A 14,634-nucleotide genomic window follows, 5' to 3' on the forward strand; every position below is an offset into this window, starting at 1 on the left:
TATCAGATATTTTGTTATATCAGCTTGCAATAAATAATAAAAAACAAAGGAAATGCATCCCTTGGGACCGGAGAAATTAGTTTGTTATATCAGATCTCTTAATGCAATATCAAGTTTCCACTGTACACCGTATATGAGAAATCAATTTTAATTGGAGCCTAAACTCCTCCTTTATGTGATTTCTTGGAGAGAAAAGAAATTCATTCATACATCAAAATTTCAAGTGAGCACTGAGGAATCTGAAGTAGCAATTCAGACACTTTCCAACAGCCTGTGTGTGTATGAATGTTCACTGTAACATATACTAGTGAAAGGCAGGTTTCTGGTATCATTCACGAAATAATGCTGTACATGGTATAATAGTGTGCATCTGGCGAGGATTAAGTTGGCTCTTATCATGATTCATACCTTTTCATGCGAAATGATTGTGATAGGATATTGTAGCTGTTGTTGCTGGTGGTCTCCAGAGATAAATGAAAAAGGCAGCGTCAGTTACAGCAAAGTACTCAGGCCAGGTAGTTTTCTTTTGTTGTATCAAGATTTCATTTTAGCTGAATTCAGTAAAAAGTATATAAAGATAGATATATAATAGTAATCATGTAATAGTAAACAATTAACAGTTAAAAGAACAATCTCGACTCTCGGAGAAAAAGCCTTTGTTTCTGCAGCCCCATCTCTCTGGAACGCTCTTCCACTGAGGATCCGATCAGCAGAGACCATTGAAACATATAAAAAGCTTTTGAAATCACATATGTTCGCATCTTGTTTCGATTGAATTTTCAACGAATTGTTCATTGGTGTGTATATCTCTACCTATCTCTTTCTTCTTTTTCAACCTTCTTATGTACAATTATGACTACGATGTACGTTATTCTTTTCATAATTACGTCCCTCTGCGCCTCAGAATAGGATACTAGATCGAAGGGGCATTACAAATGCTGTACTTATTATTATTATTATTATTATTATTATATACACCGTAGTAATCTTTAAAACCTGAATGTATACCTTATCCTAAAGAGATTTTCATCATAACATATGGGTCTGGTTTAACGGGAGTGAACTACATGTACATTGTATTATCTGCATGTGCAAACAAGATTATGACAGTCATTGAAAGGTTATAATCAAAATAATCACCTGCTATGAAATTCATTGTGACACAGAGTATGGTTAAAAATGGATAAGAGAAGAATTTATCTACACTAGCTTAAGTCAAATTCCAAATCTGGTGAATATCTTTCCCTTCTTTCAAGAGCATTGTACATATGGCAACCTATACAATTAGGGGCCTTTCGACAATGACGAAATATTTTCTCTTTTATACCTGCATGATGTGGAGTATATTTACATACATGCATGTATTTTGACTTCATATTGTTATACACTGTACCCGCGGTACATAGACATACAGTTCAAAGGACTGCATTCCTACCACATATACATATTTTCAGCATAATATCACCAATTCCTGTTTTGTTATCACTTTTAAAGTAATGGGAATTAAAAAGAAAGTGAATCGTGAGCAGAGTGACAGATATGTGACAAGTGACTAGGATGTTGTACAGAACGACCATCAATAATCACAATCAGTCATTTTGTGAAACAATTTACAAATATCATAAATATAGTGATTACAATATTGTGTAATGACATTGAAGATGTGAAAACAAATAATTATGTTGATTATACATGCCAATTCTCGTAAAAGTGCAAAAGAAGGTACAGTGTATCCAGTGTAAAAGAAGGTATCCAGGTGTAATGTGTGTGAACAAAGAAGAATAGGAATAATTATTAGAAATGACTATATATCTAGGGGCCTATACAGGCGAGTGATAAATGATGATGAAGATAATAATGTCTATGATGATCAAACTGGAATGGGATACTTTGGAAAACATTTCAAATACTAAATGCATACTTTGAAAAACATATCAAATACTAAATGCATTTCGACTAGGGAAGCACATAGAGACAGGGCTAGCTGGGCCTAAATAGCCCCGCTCGAAAGAGAACAAAAACACATTTGGGTATGGGAGGCAGACTAACACTGTATTGAAAAGCAGCCATTGATATTCAATGCAATGCATTTCACCACCCCTGAGCACTATAATAATATGATCTCTCGAAGAGGGCAATGAACGATTCAATTATTTCTCATATCCAGTCATCCTCACAAATTCATTCCATTCGACAACTGCTAGTACTGTACTAAGTGCTCGGAGTTCAAGTGCAGACGTGTGTTTGGTCGAATGTTCAGCTATTTTTGTTCGAGTTAACCTTTGATCCGGGCTTTCCGTCCCACTGCAAGAGCAGAGGCCATGCCAGGAGGCGGATCGTCGGCCGAACTCCTGCGGGATACGTCACGTTTCTACTGTGCGTGGGAGCTTCGCGTTCGGGCGCCGGGCTGGTCTTTGTCGGCTCGGCGGTTGCAATTGCGGCCAGACCTGGATGTGGATGTCGTCATGTGCTAAAATTAAACTGTCAACAAAGTCTTGTGGTATTGCACAACAGCTAGCAAGTACACAGCCACAACAACAGGCAACAGCCCATGCCATGGCGTATAAAATTGCCGTAAAATCAGAAAGTATGAAGCACAGTAACGAGGGAAGCCTGCCTACTAAGTAGTAGTGCGATAAGGAGGAAGGTGGTGCCGGAGAGAGCGACCAACAACTTGAAAAAGCAATCGGCGACAGAAATTAAAGGAGGTAGGCCTAAATTAGAGTCTGTTTTGAATGTATAAGTACTATAACGTTAGTTGTTAGAACTATAACAAGTTAGTTTATTCCTAGGTAGATAGAATTAAATAGTCCAAACTGTAGGCCTAGCTAGAGTTCTATAGGCTAAACAATGTTCTTACATCAACGACAACGTCCAAACGAAGATTCAGAATCAACAGGGCGGCGCGGCTCTCCATTTGTGTACTAAATCCCTGGCCTGAAGTTGCAGAAGACATACAGACAAATGTAACCCGAGGTGCTGTAACCAGTAACGACATGAATGTGTTTGGGTTGTGGGTGCAATTAAAATGCAGATAGCCTTGGCATATAGCCCAGCCCCATCATTACATTGTGGGAGTTTCCAGGGAACATTTATATACATATACAGGGCCCTTGCTTGTAAATAAACATATACCGGTAACTAGTGTTGTCACTGATGCCGGTATCAGCATCACCCCAATGAGATTAATAGATCTACTACTAGTGATGATTGATGAGTACGGTAAATGGCTGAGAATGCTGCAGCTATTTTCTGGGAATGAAGGAAGACTTAAATGCCTGCTTGATGTATACCTTCAAATCTACTTGAATCATCTATTTTAATTGTTATAATGTTGTATGCGTCTGTCTATATTTGCAGGGCACAAACACACCAGGTGTCCAAGTCTTTTTAATCAACAAGTAAAGCAACCTAGAGAACCTAAAGAATCATGGTACGAAGAGAAGGAACCCGCTTTGGTCTTGCTACCAGCCACAATGTCAGGCGTCTGCCCTTCCCCTACAAACAACTCTACAGCAGGCAGAGTATCGTGGTCAAGACCAAGATTGATGGTGAGGACCATCAGGTCAAGAAATCTGCCAAGGCTGCTGTGAAGAGGCAAATGGAAAGTGGTTCTTTCAATATGAAAGGTAATGTGTTTGTAAAATGCTGAGTGTATACCATGTTTCATGGTATTGTTCCAGTATGACTAAATTGTTACCATACTTTAGTGTTGTTTTACTCTTGTCTACTGTAAGACATTTTATCACAGTATGATGAATGTACTCACCCAGCTAGATAAAGCTACTTTTTTTTTTCTGAAATGGCAAAGTTCGTGTGTGTGATGTTAACATTTGCTAACATGAAAGCCAGCTTCTACACCACCATATTTTGTGTTCATTTACGGTCGACACTGGGCTCAAATATTAGTCTCTTTGTTGAAATGCAGCATGAATCGCTTTTTGACTGGTAGTTTGGAACCAAGTGTATAGTGAATCTTTTTTATTTTCAAGGAATGAAAATTGTAAACTGCACTGTACCATTTTCATTTTTTGTTTTTAGACGATACTGAGCAGAAAAGGATTCATTTCTCCCTCAACAAAGCCAAGCGATGGGAGGTGATAGAAGGAATTAGGGATGAAGAAGAATACTACGGCAACCGCAGCATCATCACGGAGCACCACATGCTGAAGCAGGGCCATGATCAGAGGAATATCACAGGAGTCTATGACTCGTCGGTCAGTGATGCCCCAAAGTCTCCAAAGAAGAAATACACTGCTGCCACCGATGCCTTTGTAGGACAGCAGACTGGGGATGTGATAGGAAATGATGATGACTTTGGGAAGAAGAATAGATGGAGATCTAGAAGGAGGAGAAAACATCATGATGAGGAGGATGGTGTTCCAAGTACTGTCTGGTATGATGTTACGTTGGCTCCTCCCAGGCAAACCTTCCAGACGTACTGCAATCCTGCAGGTAAGGGTAGTTGTGTGTTTGTGTACATACATTGTACATGTGTTTGTGCGTAAATGCTAAAGTTGCAATGATTTGGGGGACTTGCATTTGATTTTTCGAATGTTTTAGATTACTCTTGAGGCTCAGGCTCATCAAAGCCGTTTTATAATCAGCACTTTATTTGTTTTCCTCAAATACAGATAGCGGAAAACCAAAGAGAAACAGCAGAAATAGAACACGGAAGTTCCATCAGTGCAGTATGCAAGAGTTCTACTCTGACAGACAGTGGGAGTTTGATGAGGACTTCACCCAGGAGTGGGAGGAAGAAGAGGAGCAGTACTGGCAAGAAGAGACCAAAGCTGCAGAACCCTACCAGGTGTGCACCGATGCCCTGGAAGTCCTTGTTACCAAGGCAATGATGGAAACTCATCGCCTTGGAGACCAGAAGCATCGCGATGTACATCAGGAGGAAAGCAAGCAGACCTTGGGTACCAAGGATCGAGTCTTTCTTGTTGACAAGGAAGATGTCATGGTGATTGTTGAACCCCAGCTCACTGATGACGTGTCAAAGTCAACAAGGAAGAAAACCAGGAAGGAGAGGAGACAGGAGAGGCTGGAGTCTGAAGAGAGGGAGGCAAAAAGGCAAGAAAAGGAGCTGAAAAAGAAAAAGGAAATGGAGGAACTTGCTGCTCTTCGCATCAAAGTGAGTGTTGATATGGCAGTGGAGACCACTAGCATCGCCTTGAATGCACTGAGCAGGAATTTTGGTGAGAACTACACTGAGGGTCTGTGCACTCCTCGCCGATTTGCCATTAACATCACTGACTCGATCATTGACCATCTTCAGACCAGTGCCAAAAGAGACGCCTTGGCCAGTAGCCTCCTGCAGACTAGTCATCATGTCTCTCTGATAGTGGACTGTATGCTTGATCCATGGCTGAGTGTAAAAGAGGATGACGGGCTGGTAGAGGACATCAGAGTGAAGCTGTGTGGGGTGACTGAAGACCGAGAGATGCTGTCAGAGTGCCTGACTGGTCTTGGTGTCTGCAGCATCTCAGATGTGGTCCGTGCTGTGAGCTCAGGAGTAGCGGCATTACCTGCAGAGAGGTGAGTACTCTCAACCATTCTTAAAAGAGCATCTACAAGTAGTTTGTAACATTGCCTTTTTGTTTGATAAGGCTTTAGACACGCTTCGCTGCAGCTGCATATGGTAGAAATTTGCTTGAGTTTGCCAACAGGGTACTCTTTAAAATGTTTAAACTGGTGCCCCAGTTATGTATCAATGACCCATGAAGCTTGTGTGTGGCATATTTAGATCTCAAATCAAAGAAAAAGGTAGAGAAAACAATTGTCAAGGACAGTGGAAATCAGTGGAAATCACTGCCAGTCAAAATTCATTTCAAATTTCATGCAAATATGTTATCATATGAAATTTCCACTGCTGTAATTGTCATATGGTTACCAGAAGACAAACATCTCAATAGTCAAACTAATAGATTGATTTGTAAACATGAATAAAACATAACCCATTCCTGATTATCTCATAAAATGTTGCATGTATTTTGAGGCTTAATGTCCTTAATTCTGGTTAATACCTCACTTTGCTTTGCCAGTATGTGGTGCATTCAGTATGGTTTTCTGCCTCCTGGAAATTCATCTTTGAACACCAAACATCAGTATCAGCATCTATTTTCTCTTTGCAGATATTTGTTTGAAAAGTCAAGCTATTCTTTGGCTGGTAAGCCAGTTTTTGCCATGGAAACCACTCAGTCTACACTAGGCTGGAGATATGATGTCACCAATCCACACAAGGCAGTCCAGAAGGTAAATACAAAACAGAATACAGAAATACAGAAAAAAAATGGTACCTTATTAATCATGCTCAAAGGTAATTTTGATACCATGGATACCAACATACTTAATAGTACTAAAGAAGCAACTGCTTTGTGGCAGGTACAGTACCCTATTTGAGTGATTATGTTGTGTGTATATATATATATAAATATTCATTTTTTTATAATTATCATTTTTTTTAATGAAAAGCAGTTTCTGTTTCCAGAACACATAATGTTCAACTCTCAGGCTGTTTTCTGATAAACTGTTTCGTGTTTGCCCTCTGATTTCATGCCATGTTTGTCATAGTTGCCATAGTGAATCTTTGATAGATACTCTTTGTTTTTTCTTTTTGTTTTGTTTGTTTTGTTTAAATCCATAGGCTCTACAGCAGAAAGATGCAGAAGACTGTGAGACTGATGACAGTACCCCATCTGTATCATCCAGTGAGTGTGGATACTGTAACATCTGCTATGAGGAGCTGAGTGAGAATTGTCCTGGCACCGCTCTGACTGCCTGTAGCCATTGGTTTTGTGACCAGTGCTGGAGCAGTCACATGATGTCAAGGGTGGAGCAGGGAGACCTCAGAATTGCCTGTCCAGTAAGTATTCCCAGTCTTCTCCTATACCAATATCTATCCTTACTCAGAGAACCCAGTACTACATTATGATACCTTCATTTGCCAAGCATTTCCACTATGGCTCAAACAAATGTTTGAACTGTAGAGATGTCGATTTTAATTATTTTTCCTTCTCACTCTTGACAGGGTTACCAGTGCACCAGTCTTGTGGATGAGGTTACCATGATGTCATTCCTCCCAGCCACATTCTTTGCTCGTCACCTAGCCAACAAGGTGAATACTGCCCTCATGCTGCAGCCAGAGCTGCAGTGGTGCCCCAGTCCATCATGCGGTCGTCTGCTCACAGTGGCCAGTCAGAAAACGGATGTTGGCAAGGGGCGCATGATTCCAATCACCTGCGAGTGCGGTTCATTCTGGTGCTCTGAGTGCAAGAAGGAAGCTCATTGGCCAGCGTCTTGCGAGCAGGCAGAGGCGTACCGTAAGAAGGCCACCGAACTCTTGCGTGAGTTGCCCATTAAGTTTGTCCAATTCTCATTTCCTTGTACCAAATGTCATTGGTATAGGAAATTAATCTTCACTGCTGTGTGATGGTGTCCCTTGTCTCATGGAGAATTAGGCACTTAAGGTATTGTATGACTTCAAGGTGTATTTTCCCCAAACATATACCAAGGTACCAGCTATGTAGATGCAAAAAATACAGGGTGTATCAAAAAAAGGTAAACCAATTTTAGAGGGCTACTATTTCATAATTGTCAGCTATGGAGAGCACAATTTTGGTTGTGAGGAAAGACAAACTCTTCCTCTTTCCATTGGTACCTAATTATGTTGACAAATGTCATGCATGACTGAGCACATGAACTTAAAAGGCAACAATGACAAATTGCACTTTTTCCAAGTTTGTGTGTTATTGTGAAATAACAATGCATGTCTCACTGCATGGATGAGATCTGTCAATAAAAGTGGCCAAATAGGCCAGCCTGTTCGAATGCAGGTTCGTGTTAACCCTAACTAGGCCGGGCTATTTAGGTAGTTGATAGAGCCGGGGGGGCCTCCCAGGCCCCCCCTCCAGATCTCGGCCGTCGACCGCGCGATCGCGACGAAAATTGGCACACACATTGCCTATGATGTAATCTAAAATACTATGAAGTTAATTTTTCAAAAAATCATAATTTATGCTAAATTATAATAATTTATGCATGATGATGCATAAAATCAGACTAATTGGCATAAATCACAAAATAAAGCTCAAAACAGGCACATTTTTTGTGTGAATATTCTTTTTAGTGTCCTTAGCAAATGTAATTTAAAAAAAATTGTGATATCAGAAAAAATTCTTAAGTATTTTATTGTTTTTTTTGAATTTCTTATGTATTTCTTTGTTTTTTCGACTTTATGTTTTTCATTGTTTTTACGATGAAATTTGTCCGCGACATCGCTCCGAACAAGAAAATATGTTATTCATTGATTTTAATCAATAAAACACCCAAATAATCATGCTTTTATGAAATTTGCCAGTAAGCACAGTTTGCATTGAAATTGTACACGAATTAACGTTTTTGAGCAATTTTTGGTCTGACATGCATGTACATATTTACGCGTAACTTCGGAACCGCACGCCCGGGCGTCGCAAATTTGGTGTCAAAAGATGCGGGAGACTCGAAAGAAAAAAGTCATGAAACGTCGCGGCAATAGCTTTTTGCGATGGCGATACATCACGCGGAACGTCGAGGGGGGGCCTCAGACCCCCCCCCCCCCCCCGGCCTAGTTAGGGTTAAGAGTTTCTCCTCACATTTTATTATTATTGTTATTGTTATTATTATTTTATTATTAATTGTTGTTATTATTATTATTTCATTATTCATTGTTATTATTATTATTATTGTCATCATTATCATTATTATCATACTCTTTATTTGTTTCATACCAAGCACATTATTATATACAATATTTCATAAAAAACATGCGAATATACATTGTACAAACATAATATATTGAACAAGAAAAAACAAGCTCACACTTACACTTAAAAATGCCTTCAAGGAGATCTAACAGACATCCACATAATTTCTGTGATTTATAAATTTAGAATAAGCAAAGTTCAATATTTTGGTATGGTTCATAACCTTTAAAGGTAGGGAATCCCATTTGCACGCCTTAAATGAAGAGTTGTATAAATACAGTGGTATGTTGAAGAGAATATCATTTTAGAAACTCCCATAAAGTATTGAAAGTGGAAGGCAACATTTAGTACATTTTTTTGACGGTTAGATTTTGAATTGAATTGTTTTCGGGGCTCACCGTAAATTCCAGTACATTACTAGGCTACCTTTGCAGACCCATGTACTGCATGTGTGTCCATCATGTATATTTTGTGAAGAAAGTTCATCAACACTTACAAACATTTCTATATACATTCTTACCACACACTCTATATGTTATTACATCAGCTCTTGTACTTTTAGATTTGTTTTTTATATATCACAAATACAGAAGAATGCAACAAAAAGGCTTAAGTGTGGCTGACACACAAAACTACTGAGCAGTTGAGTTTTGTGCATTATTCAAATTTTAGATAACTGTTGACTTCCAAATTTCTAAGCAGTGGCCTAAGCAAGTCGCCTGAGGTTCATATTTAATGTTTTGCTGCATTTTGGGAGGTCTGTAAAAGGTATCCCCTACCTTTAACATGGCCACCTGTTCGATAACTTGGTCACTCCCACAGAGGCCAATCCACACAGTCTATTTTCTCTGTTCATATTCAACACATAGCTCGCAGCGACAATCCATGTCTTGAAAATGATGAGAGAAAAATGGATTATGATTTAACGTTTATAGGAAGGACCAAGTTATCAACAAGGTGACCATGTTGAAGGTTATGAACCATAAAAGGTTAGAAGAAACCCTAAACACGAACCTGCAGGCTGGCCTAATCATTTGACCAGTTTCACTGACAGATCTCTTCCATGTAGTGAGACATGCATTGTTCCTTCACAATAACATGCAAACTTGGAAAAAGTGCAATTTGTCATTGTTGTCTTTAAAGTTCATGTGCTCAGTCATGCATAACGTCTGTCAACACATTTAGGTATCACTGAAAAGAGGAATACAATGTAGTTCCTCTTTCCTCACAACCATCGTTGCACTCTCCATAGCTGACAAGTTTAAAATAATAGCCCTCCAAAATTGGATTACCTTTTTTTCAATACCCACTTTAGTATAATTACACATCAGTGAAGTTTGAATTTTCAATGTTTTGATAAAAATCCATGTACAGTTATTGTCGGATATGAAGATTACAACAATTTGTGAAGTGAAGAGTAATATTCCAGTAGCCTTTGAAAGGAGGTATACAAATGCTCTTTCAGTGTGCTGGTAAAATGAAAATAATGTTGTTTTTTTGAGATGTAGGCAAAAGCTACCATTGATGTTTCATCATGGCAGACACAAATAGATATCCTTTGTATGTACCCTTTCCATGCATTCTTTCTTACTTTCAGATATCTGCAAAGATTAATTAAACCATCTTTGCTAGGAACGAAAAGTTAACCTCTTTTTTTTTTTTCTCTCTCTCTCTATTTTCAATTTAGATTTGAAGCAATCCAGTGATGACCTCACTGTGGTAGTGCCAACCAAGAGATGCCCAAATTGCTACTATCCAATTTATAAGGAGTATGGCTGTTACTTCATGTTCTGCAAATGTGGACATGGCTTCTGTTGGGACTGTGGGAAGAGAGTGATCCACTATGGCCACCACTGTGAGGGGAAGATTTGGATGACTCGGGTACATTCCAAACTCTTTCCACATACTCATTTTGACGTTGCAAATGTGTGGCTGATAGAACTGACATTGGCACAATCATATTGGCACATCCAGGGCATTTTGACGTAGAGCAAATATTCCAAAAAAGTCTAGAGTTACTAACCCACCAATGGTTTTAGCCCATTGCCAGAAATCATACTTATGAATATGTATTGCTTTGTAAAAGAATTCTTACGAGCCCAATATTTCATACTGAAATGCAGATAAGAGATGAAATATTGGGCAAATCCTTTATATTACTATAGGCAACTTGCTGCCTTTTTTTTTTACACACAAAGTTCTGCAAATGTCCTAAATTATAAAAGTCATGAAGCTTGGCAAATTTTTGTCTTATGCCCTTTATAACCCTATGTAAAACAAAACAAAAAACAAAACAAAACAAAACTCTGTGTCAATTTTCTTGACTTTTTTTAAACACTATTCTGTGAAGTCATTTCATTATTTTGGGCCCACTTTGGGGAATGCACAATGACTGGATAAGGCTAATGCTTCTTGAATGTAAGATTTGAGAATGGGTCCTGCCAGGTTGAACATTTCTTGGACAAGACAAGAGTGACCCTCTGTGTTATCTGTACACTTACAGGTAAAAGTAGATGTCAATTGATAGCAATTCAGAGGGAAATGATAATTGCAGAGTGCTCCTACGGGACAGTGCTGATATTTCAGGGGCTTCTCTTAGTAAATAAAATCATCTCTTATTATGACAACTGTTCTGATGTTGATTATGGTGATGATGGTGATGATGATTATACTAATGATAATGATAATGATTTTACTAATACTACTACTACAACTACTACTAATGATAATATTAATGATTGTTATTGTCATCATTATTATCATAATCACCTTCGTCATTGCTTATCTATCACTATAAATAGTATCAGCATTACGTTGTTATTAATCTATTGATGTATACATATTTATACATTTTATTGATTTCAATAATTGTTGCTATCATGAATATCCTACTATTGTTACCAGTAACATTCTGTATGGTAGTTGACTCAAGTATCAGATACAAAGTATATCGAATGAGTAACCAGCAGATTTATTGTGTCTCATCAACTGCAGGTTTACAAGATCATACCTGTTGACTTAGTGGTCAAGAGCACGGTGGAACTTGCTGCTGAACATTACAGGCAGAGAACACACTTTGCCTGTCATCGCAGAATCAGGAAAGCAAGGAGGCTTGCATCCAGAGTGGTATGTCAGAATCTCTTGATTTGTAATGTTTTCCAAATCGCAAAGGTTGTAAATCTCATGTGGCGCATCTCATCCTACTCTTCCTCTCCTGATTGCCTCTGGGTTTTTTTTTTCCCTCAAAATTTATTTTCTGATTTCATTTTAACCCTAAAGGTGGGGGGGGGGGGGGGTGGGGAGCAGAATCCGCCCCTTAACGTTTTGTGCTGTAATTCTGTAACACGAGAAGGCCTTGTCGCGAGGCTTCTTGACTTTCTTTGTTCAAGTCCCGTGCAACTGTTGAGTCCAAATTTGCAACGTCAGGGCATACTTTTTTGAAGCCAATCCGTTTTTGTAGTGGCATGTCACCTCCAAACAGGCACAATTTTGTGATCTTGTGTACATTTCCTATGAAAAACAGTGCCCTGTCATAAAAGTTATAAAAAACTTGATTCATTGATTGATTTTATGCTAATTATTGTAGAAAAGTGGTCAGTGACATTATCCTATGAAAAACATGGAAAAAAAAAACAAGTTGAAAACAGAAATGAGTAAGAAATTCAGAAAACAATAAATACATAAGAATTGGGTGTGGGTGTCACGCATGCCAAATTTTGTCTGATGGCATCTCAGATGGCTGAGATCTCGGGGGGGGGGGGTATAAAGATTAACCTGAAGATCAGTACAAGAAGAATATAGGAAGTAACAGGATGCAAAGAGATGGAAATTAACCAAATTTGCAGTCACAAGAATAATTTATGGCAGCTCTGTGTGATGATGCAAAAAAAGAGAGAAAGAAATTTGCAGTGCATCAAAGTGTATGCAGGCTCCCCCCCCCCCCCACCCCTGAAAAAAAGGAGAAAAAAAAACGCTGAGAGAGAGAGAGAGAGATTACTATGAGCACGTAAGTCTCAAGTTCTATCATGTTATCTGCACACACCTGTACCTCATGTCTTACTTCTTGTCCTCCTGCACCATAGAAATGCGAGACCAAGGAGTCAAATTCTGATGACACAGTCAGTCTCTCATCCTCATCTGTTTCCATAACAACCGAGATAAACGACCTTCGCCTTTCCTTAAGAAAATCAGGGAATAATGAGAGAAAGTGCTGACTTTCTGTCAGAGGTGAGACAATTGATTTACTGTACCATCCTGATTACTGCTTACTTTGAAATAAGAATTTTGATATTTTGTAGCTAGAAAAAGCATGCAGACCTCTGCCAAGCAGCTCATCACCACCCGTAAATGCATATGCTAAAATGGACCTCTCTCCCAATGAAAAAACCCTAAAGAATCCTTTCTAGACAGTTTCTTTACCGTTAATAGCTTTATACTGTGCTCTTAACCTGTATGTAGTGTATGGACACCTGTATATGCACCTAAAGGATGTGCAGCTGCAATTCTTCTCAACTTTTGCCAAAGAATCCTCAAAAAAGGTGTAACATGTTCTTGGAACCAAGCTGTGATCTGGATTAGTAACCAAAATTAATCATCTGTTACTTGTGTCATCAATTCTTCCTGAAAATTTGATTCAAATCTGTTCAAAAAACTTTTGAAGTTAATATGCAGAATAGACAGACAGGAAAACAAACCAATGCCAACAAAAGCATAACCTCCTTGCAGAGGTAATCAGTTGAGTATGTCGCAACACCTAATGAATGCGATACTTGTCTCATTTTTTTTCCCAAACAGGCTGAGTTTGTGCTTGAAAACCTGGAGATCTTCCTGTCTAATGCCCCACCCAGCAGCAGGAAGACAAACCTCTCAGAGCACAGGACCAGACTCGTCTATATCACAGTATCCTTCACAGGGTAAGATTGAACAGAGATGAATTTAACAAATGGAAGGAAAAGAATAATGAAAGTACCTTCCTTCTGCCCTAAATCAACATCTGATTGTGAATGGTGCGTTGTAGCTGTAAAAGGTACTGGCTCCAATCTGCTATGTATCAAATTGGTTTTCAGAGGTGAAATGTGCTCAACGCAAGTACAGTAATGTCAAGATTCTATCAGATCAATTTGGTCTACCCTGTATAAGTTGAATAATATGCAGGCGGAGAAGGGAAAACAAAATTTTGGTTTGTGCGATATTCACACATTTATTTATTGCATTTAATAATGATAGTTACATTGTACCATTCCTATTATGCTTTCAATTAGCCAAATGTTGGATTTTCACACAGTGGGTCAAACTCACTGGTGTAGGCCTGTGTATTGCAGTTCTCTATCTGCATCTTTTCACGTATTGTAAACTAAAGAACATTGCAATGAAATTTGCCCTCGGGTGATTGTACATTGTAGTTGAAGCATGGATGTTGATTCTACAACTGACACAAAACTTTGAGCATGTTTTCTGCGTAAGGACTTGTTGATGATCCCATGTTTTTGTTTTGTTTTCCCCTCATCCGTCTGTACTTGTTCAGATATTCAATGAAGAAGACAAACTTGACATCAACAAGGTCCAGCATCTGTTGCATTGTGGGAAGAGCTGTCTGAGCTGGGTGGCTGTGAGTACAATGCACCTCACCAATGCCATGGCATCTGTTGCCAGCGAAGAGTAAATGCACCTCACAAATGCCATGTCATCTGTTGTTCGTGAAGAGTAAACATCAGGGGTGTTACGAAAGCCTTCAAAGAATCCACGGGGGTCTTACATGTTTCATGTTACACATATTTTTCACAAGTAACAAAATCTTATGTTGATTTTTTTTCCTGTGACCCAGTAGGTTCCCAAAGTTTGAAAAGGATTTACTGTTCTATCGCCAAAGTATATGCTATGGTGCTAT

At 38.8% G+C, this 14,634-nt stretch overlaps 1 protein-coding gene across 1 annotated transcript; it reads left to right on the forward strand.

Annotated features, from left to right (window-relative positions):
• Positions 1-2,179: 2,179 nt before the first annotated feature.
• Positions 2,180-14,409, forward strand: LOC139722889 (uncharacterized). Its single transcript, XM_071634170.1, has 12 exons — positions 2,180-2,708; positions 3,361-3,629; positions 4,042-4,455; positions 4,635-5,541; positions 6,138-6,258; positions 6,650-6,868; positions 7,034-7,349; positions 10,435-10,628; positions 11,742-11,873; positions 12,830-12,865; positions 13,542-13,646; positions 14,272-14,409. Exons 2-12 carry the CDS (start codon positions 3,431-3,433, stop codon positions 14,407-14,409), a joined length of 2,781 nt encoding a protein of 926 aa, XP_071490271.1. The 5' UTR covers positions 2,180-2,708; positions 3,361-3,430.
• The last annotated feature ends 225 nt before the right edge of the window (positions 14,410-14,634 follow it).

Source organism: Diadema antillarum, unplaced genomic scaffold (assembly GCF_040938485.1).
Source record: "Diadema antillarum isolate AM-2024a unplaced genomic scaffold, OU_Dant_1.0 scf00000176, whole genome shotgun sequence".
NCBI classification, from domain to species: domain Eukaryota; kingdom Metazoa; phylum Echinodermata; class Echinoidea; order Diadematoida; family Diadematidae; genus Diadema; species Diadema antillarum.

Excerpts from the sequence above, each read along its gene's own strand:
- LOC139722889 (XM_071634170.1), top strand. The coding sequence starts at position 3,431 with ATGGTACGAAGAGAAGGAACCCGCTTTGGTCTTGCTACCAGCCACAAT. Across the intron at positions 10,629-11,741 it reads GGAAGATTTGGATGACTCGG|GTTTACAAGATCATACCTGT; the intron begins GTACATTCCAAA and ends CATCAACTGCAG. Across the intron at positions 11,874-12,829 it reads GGAGGCTTGCATCCAGAGTG|AAATGCGAGACCAAGGAGTC; the intron begins GTATGTCAGAAT and ends CCTGCACCATAG.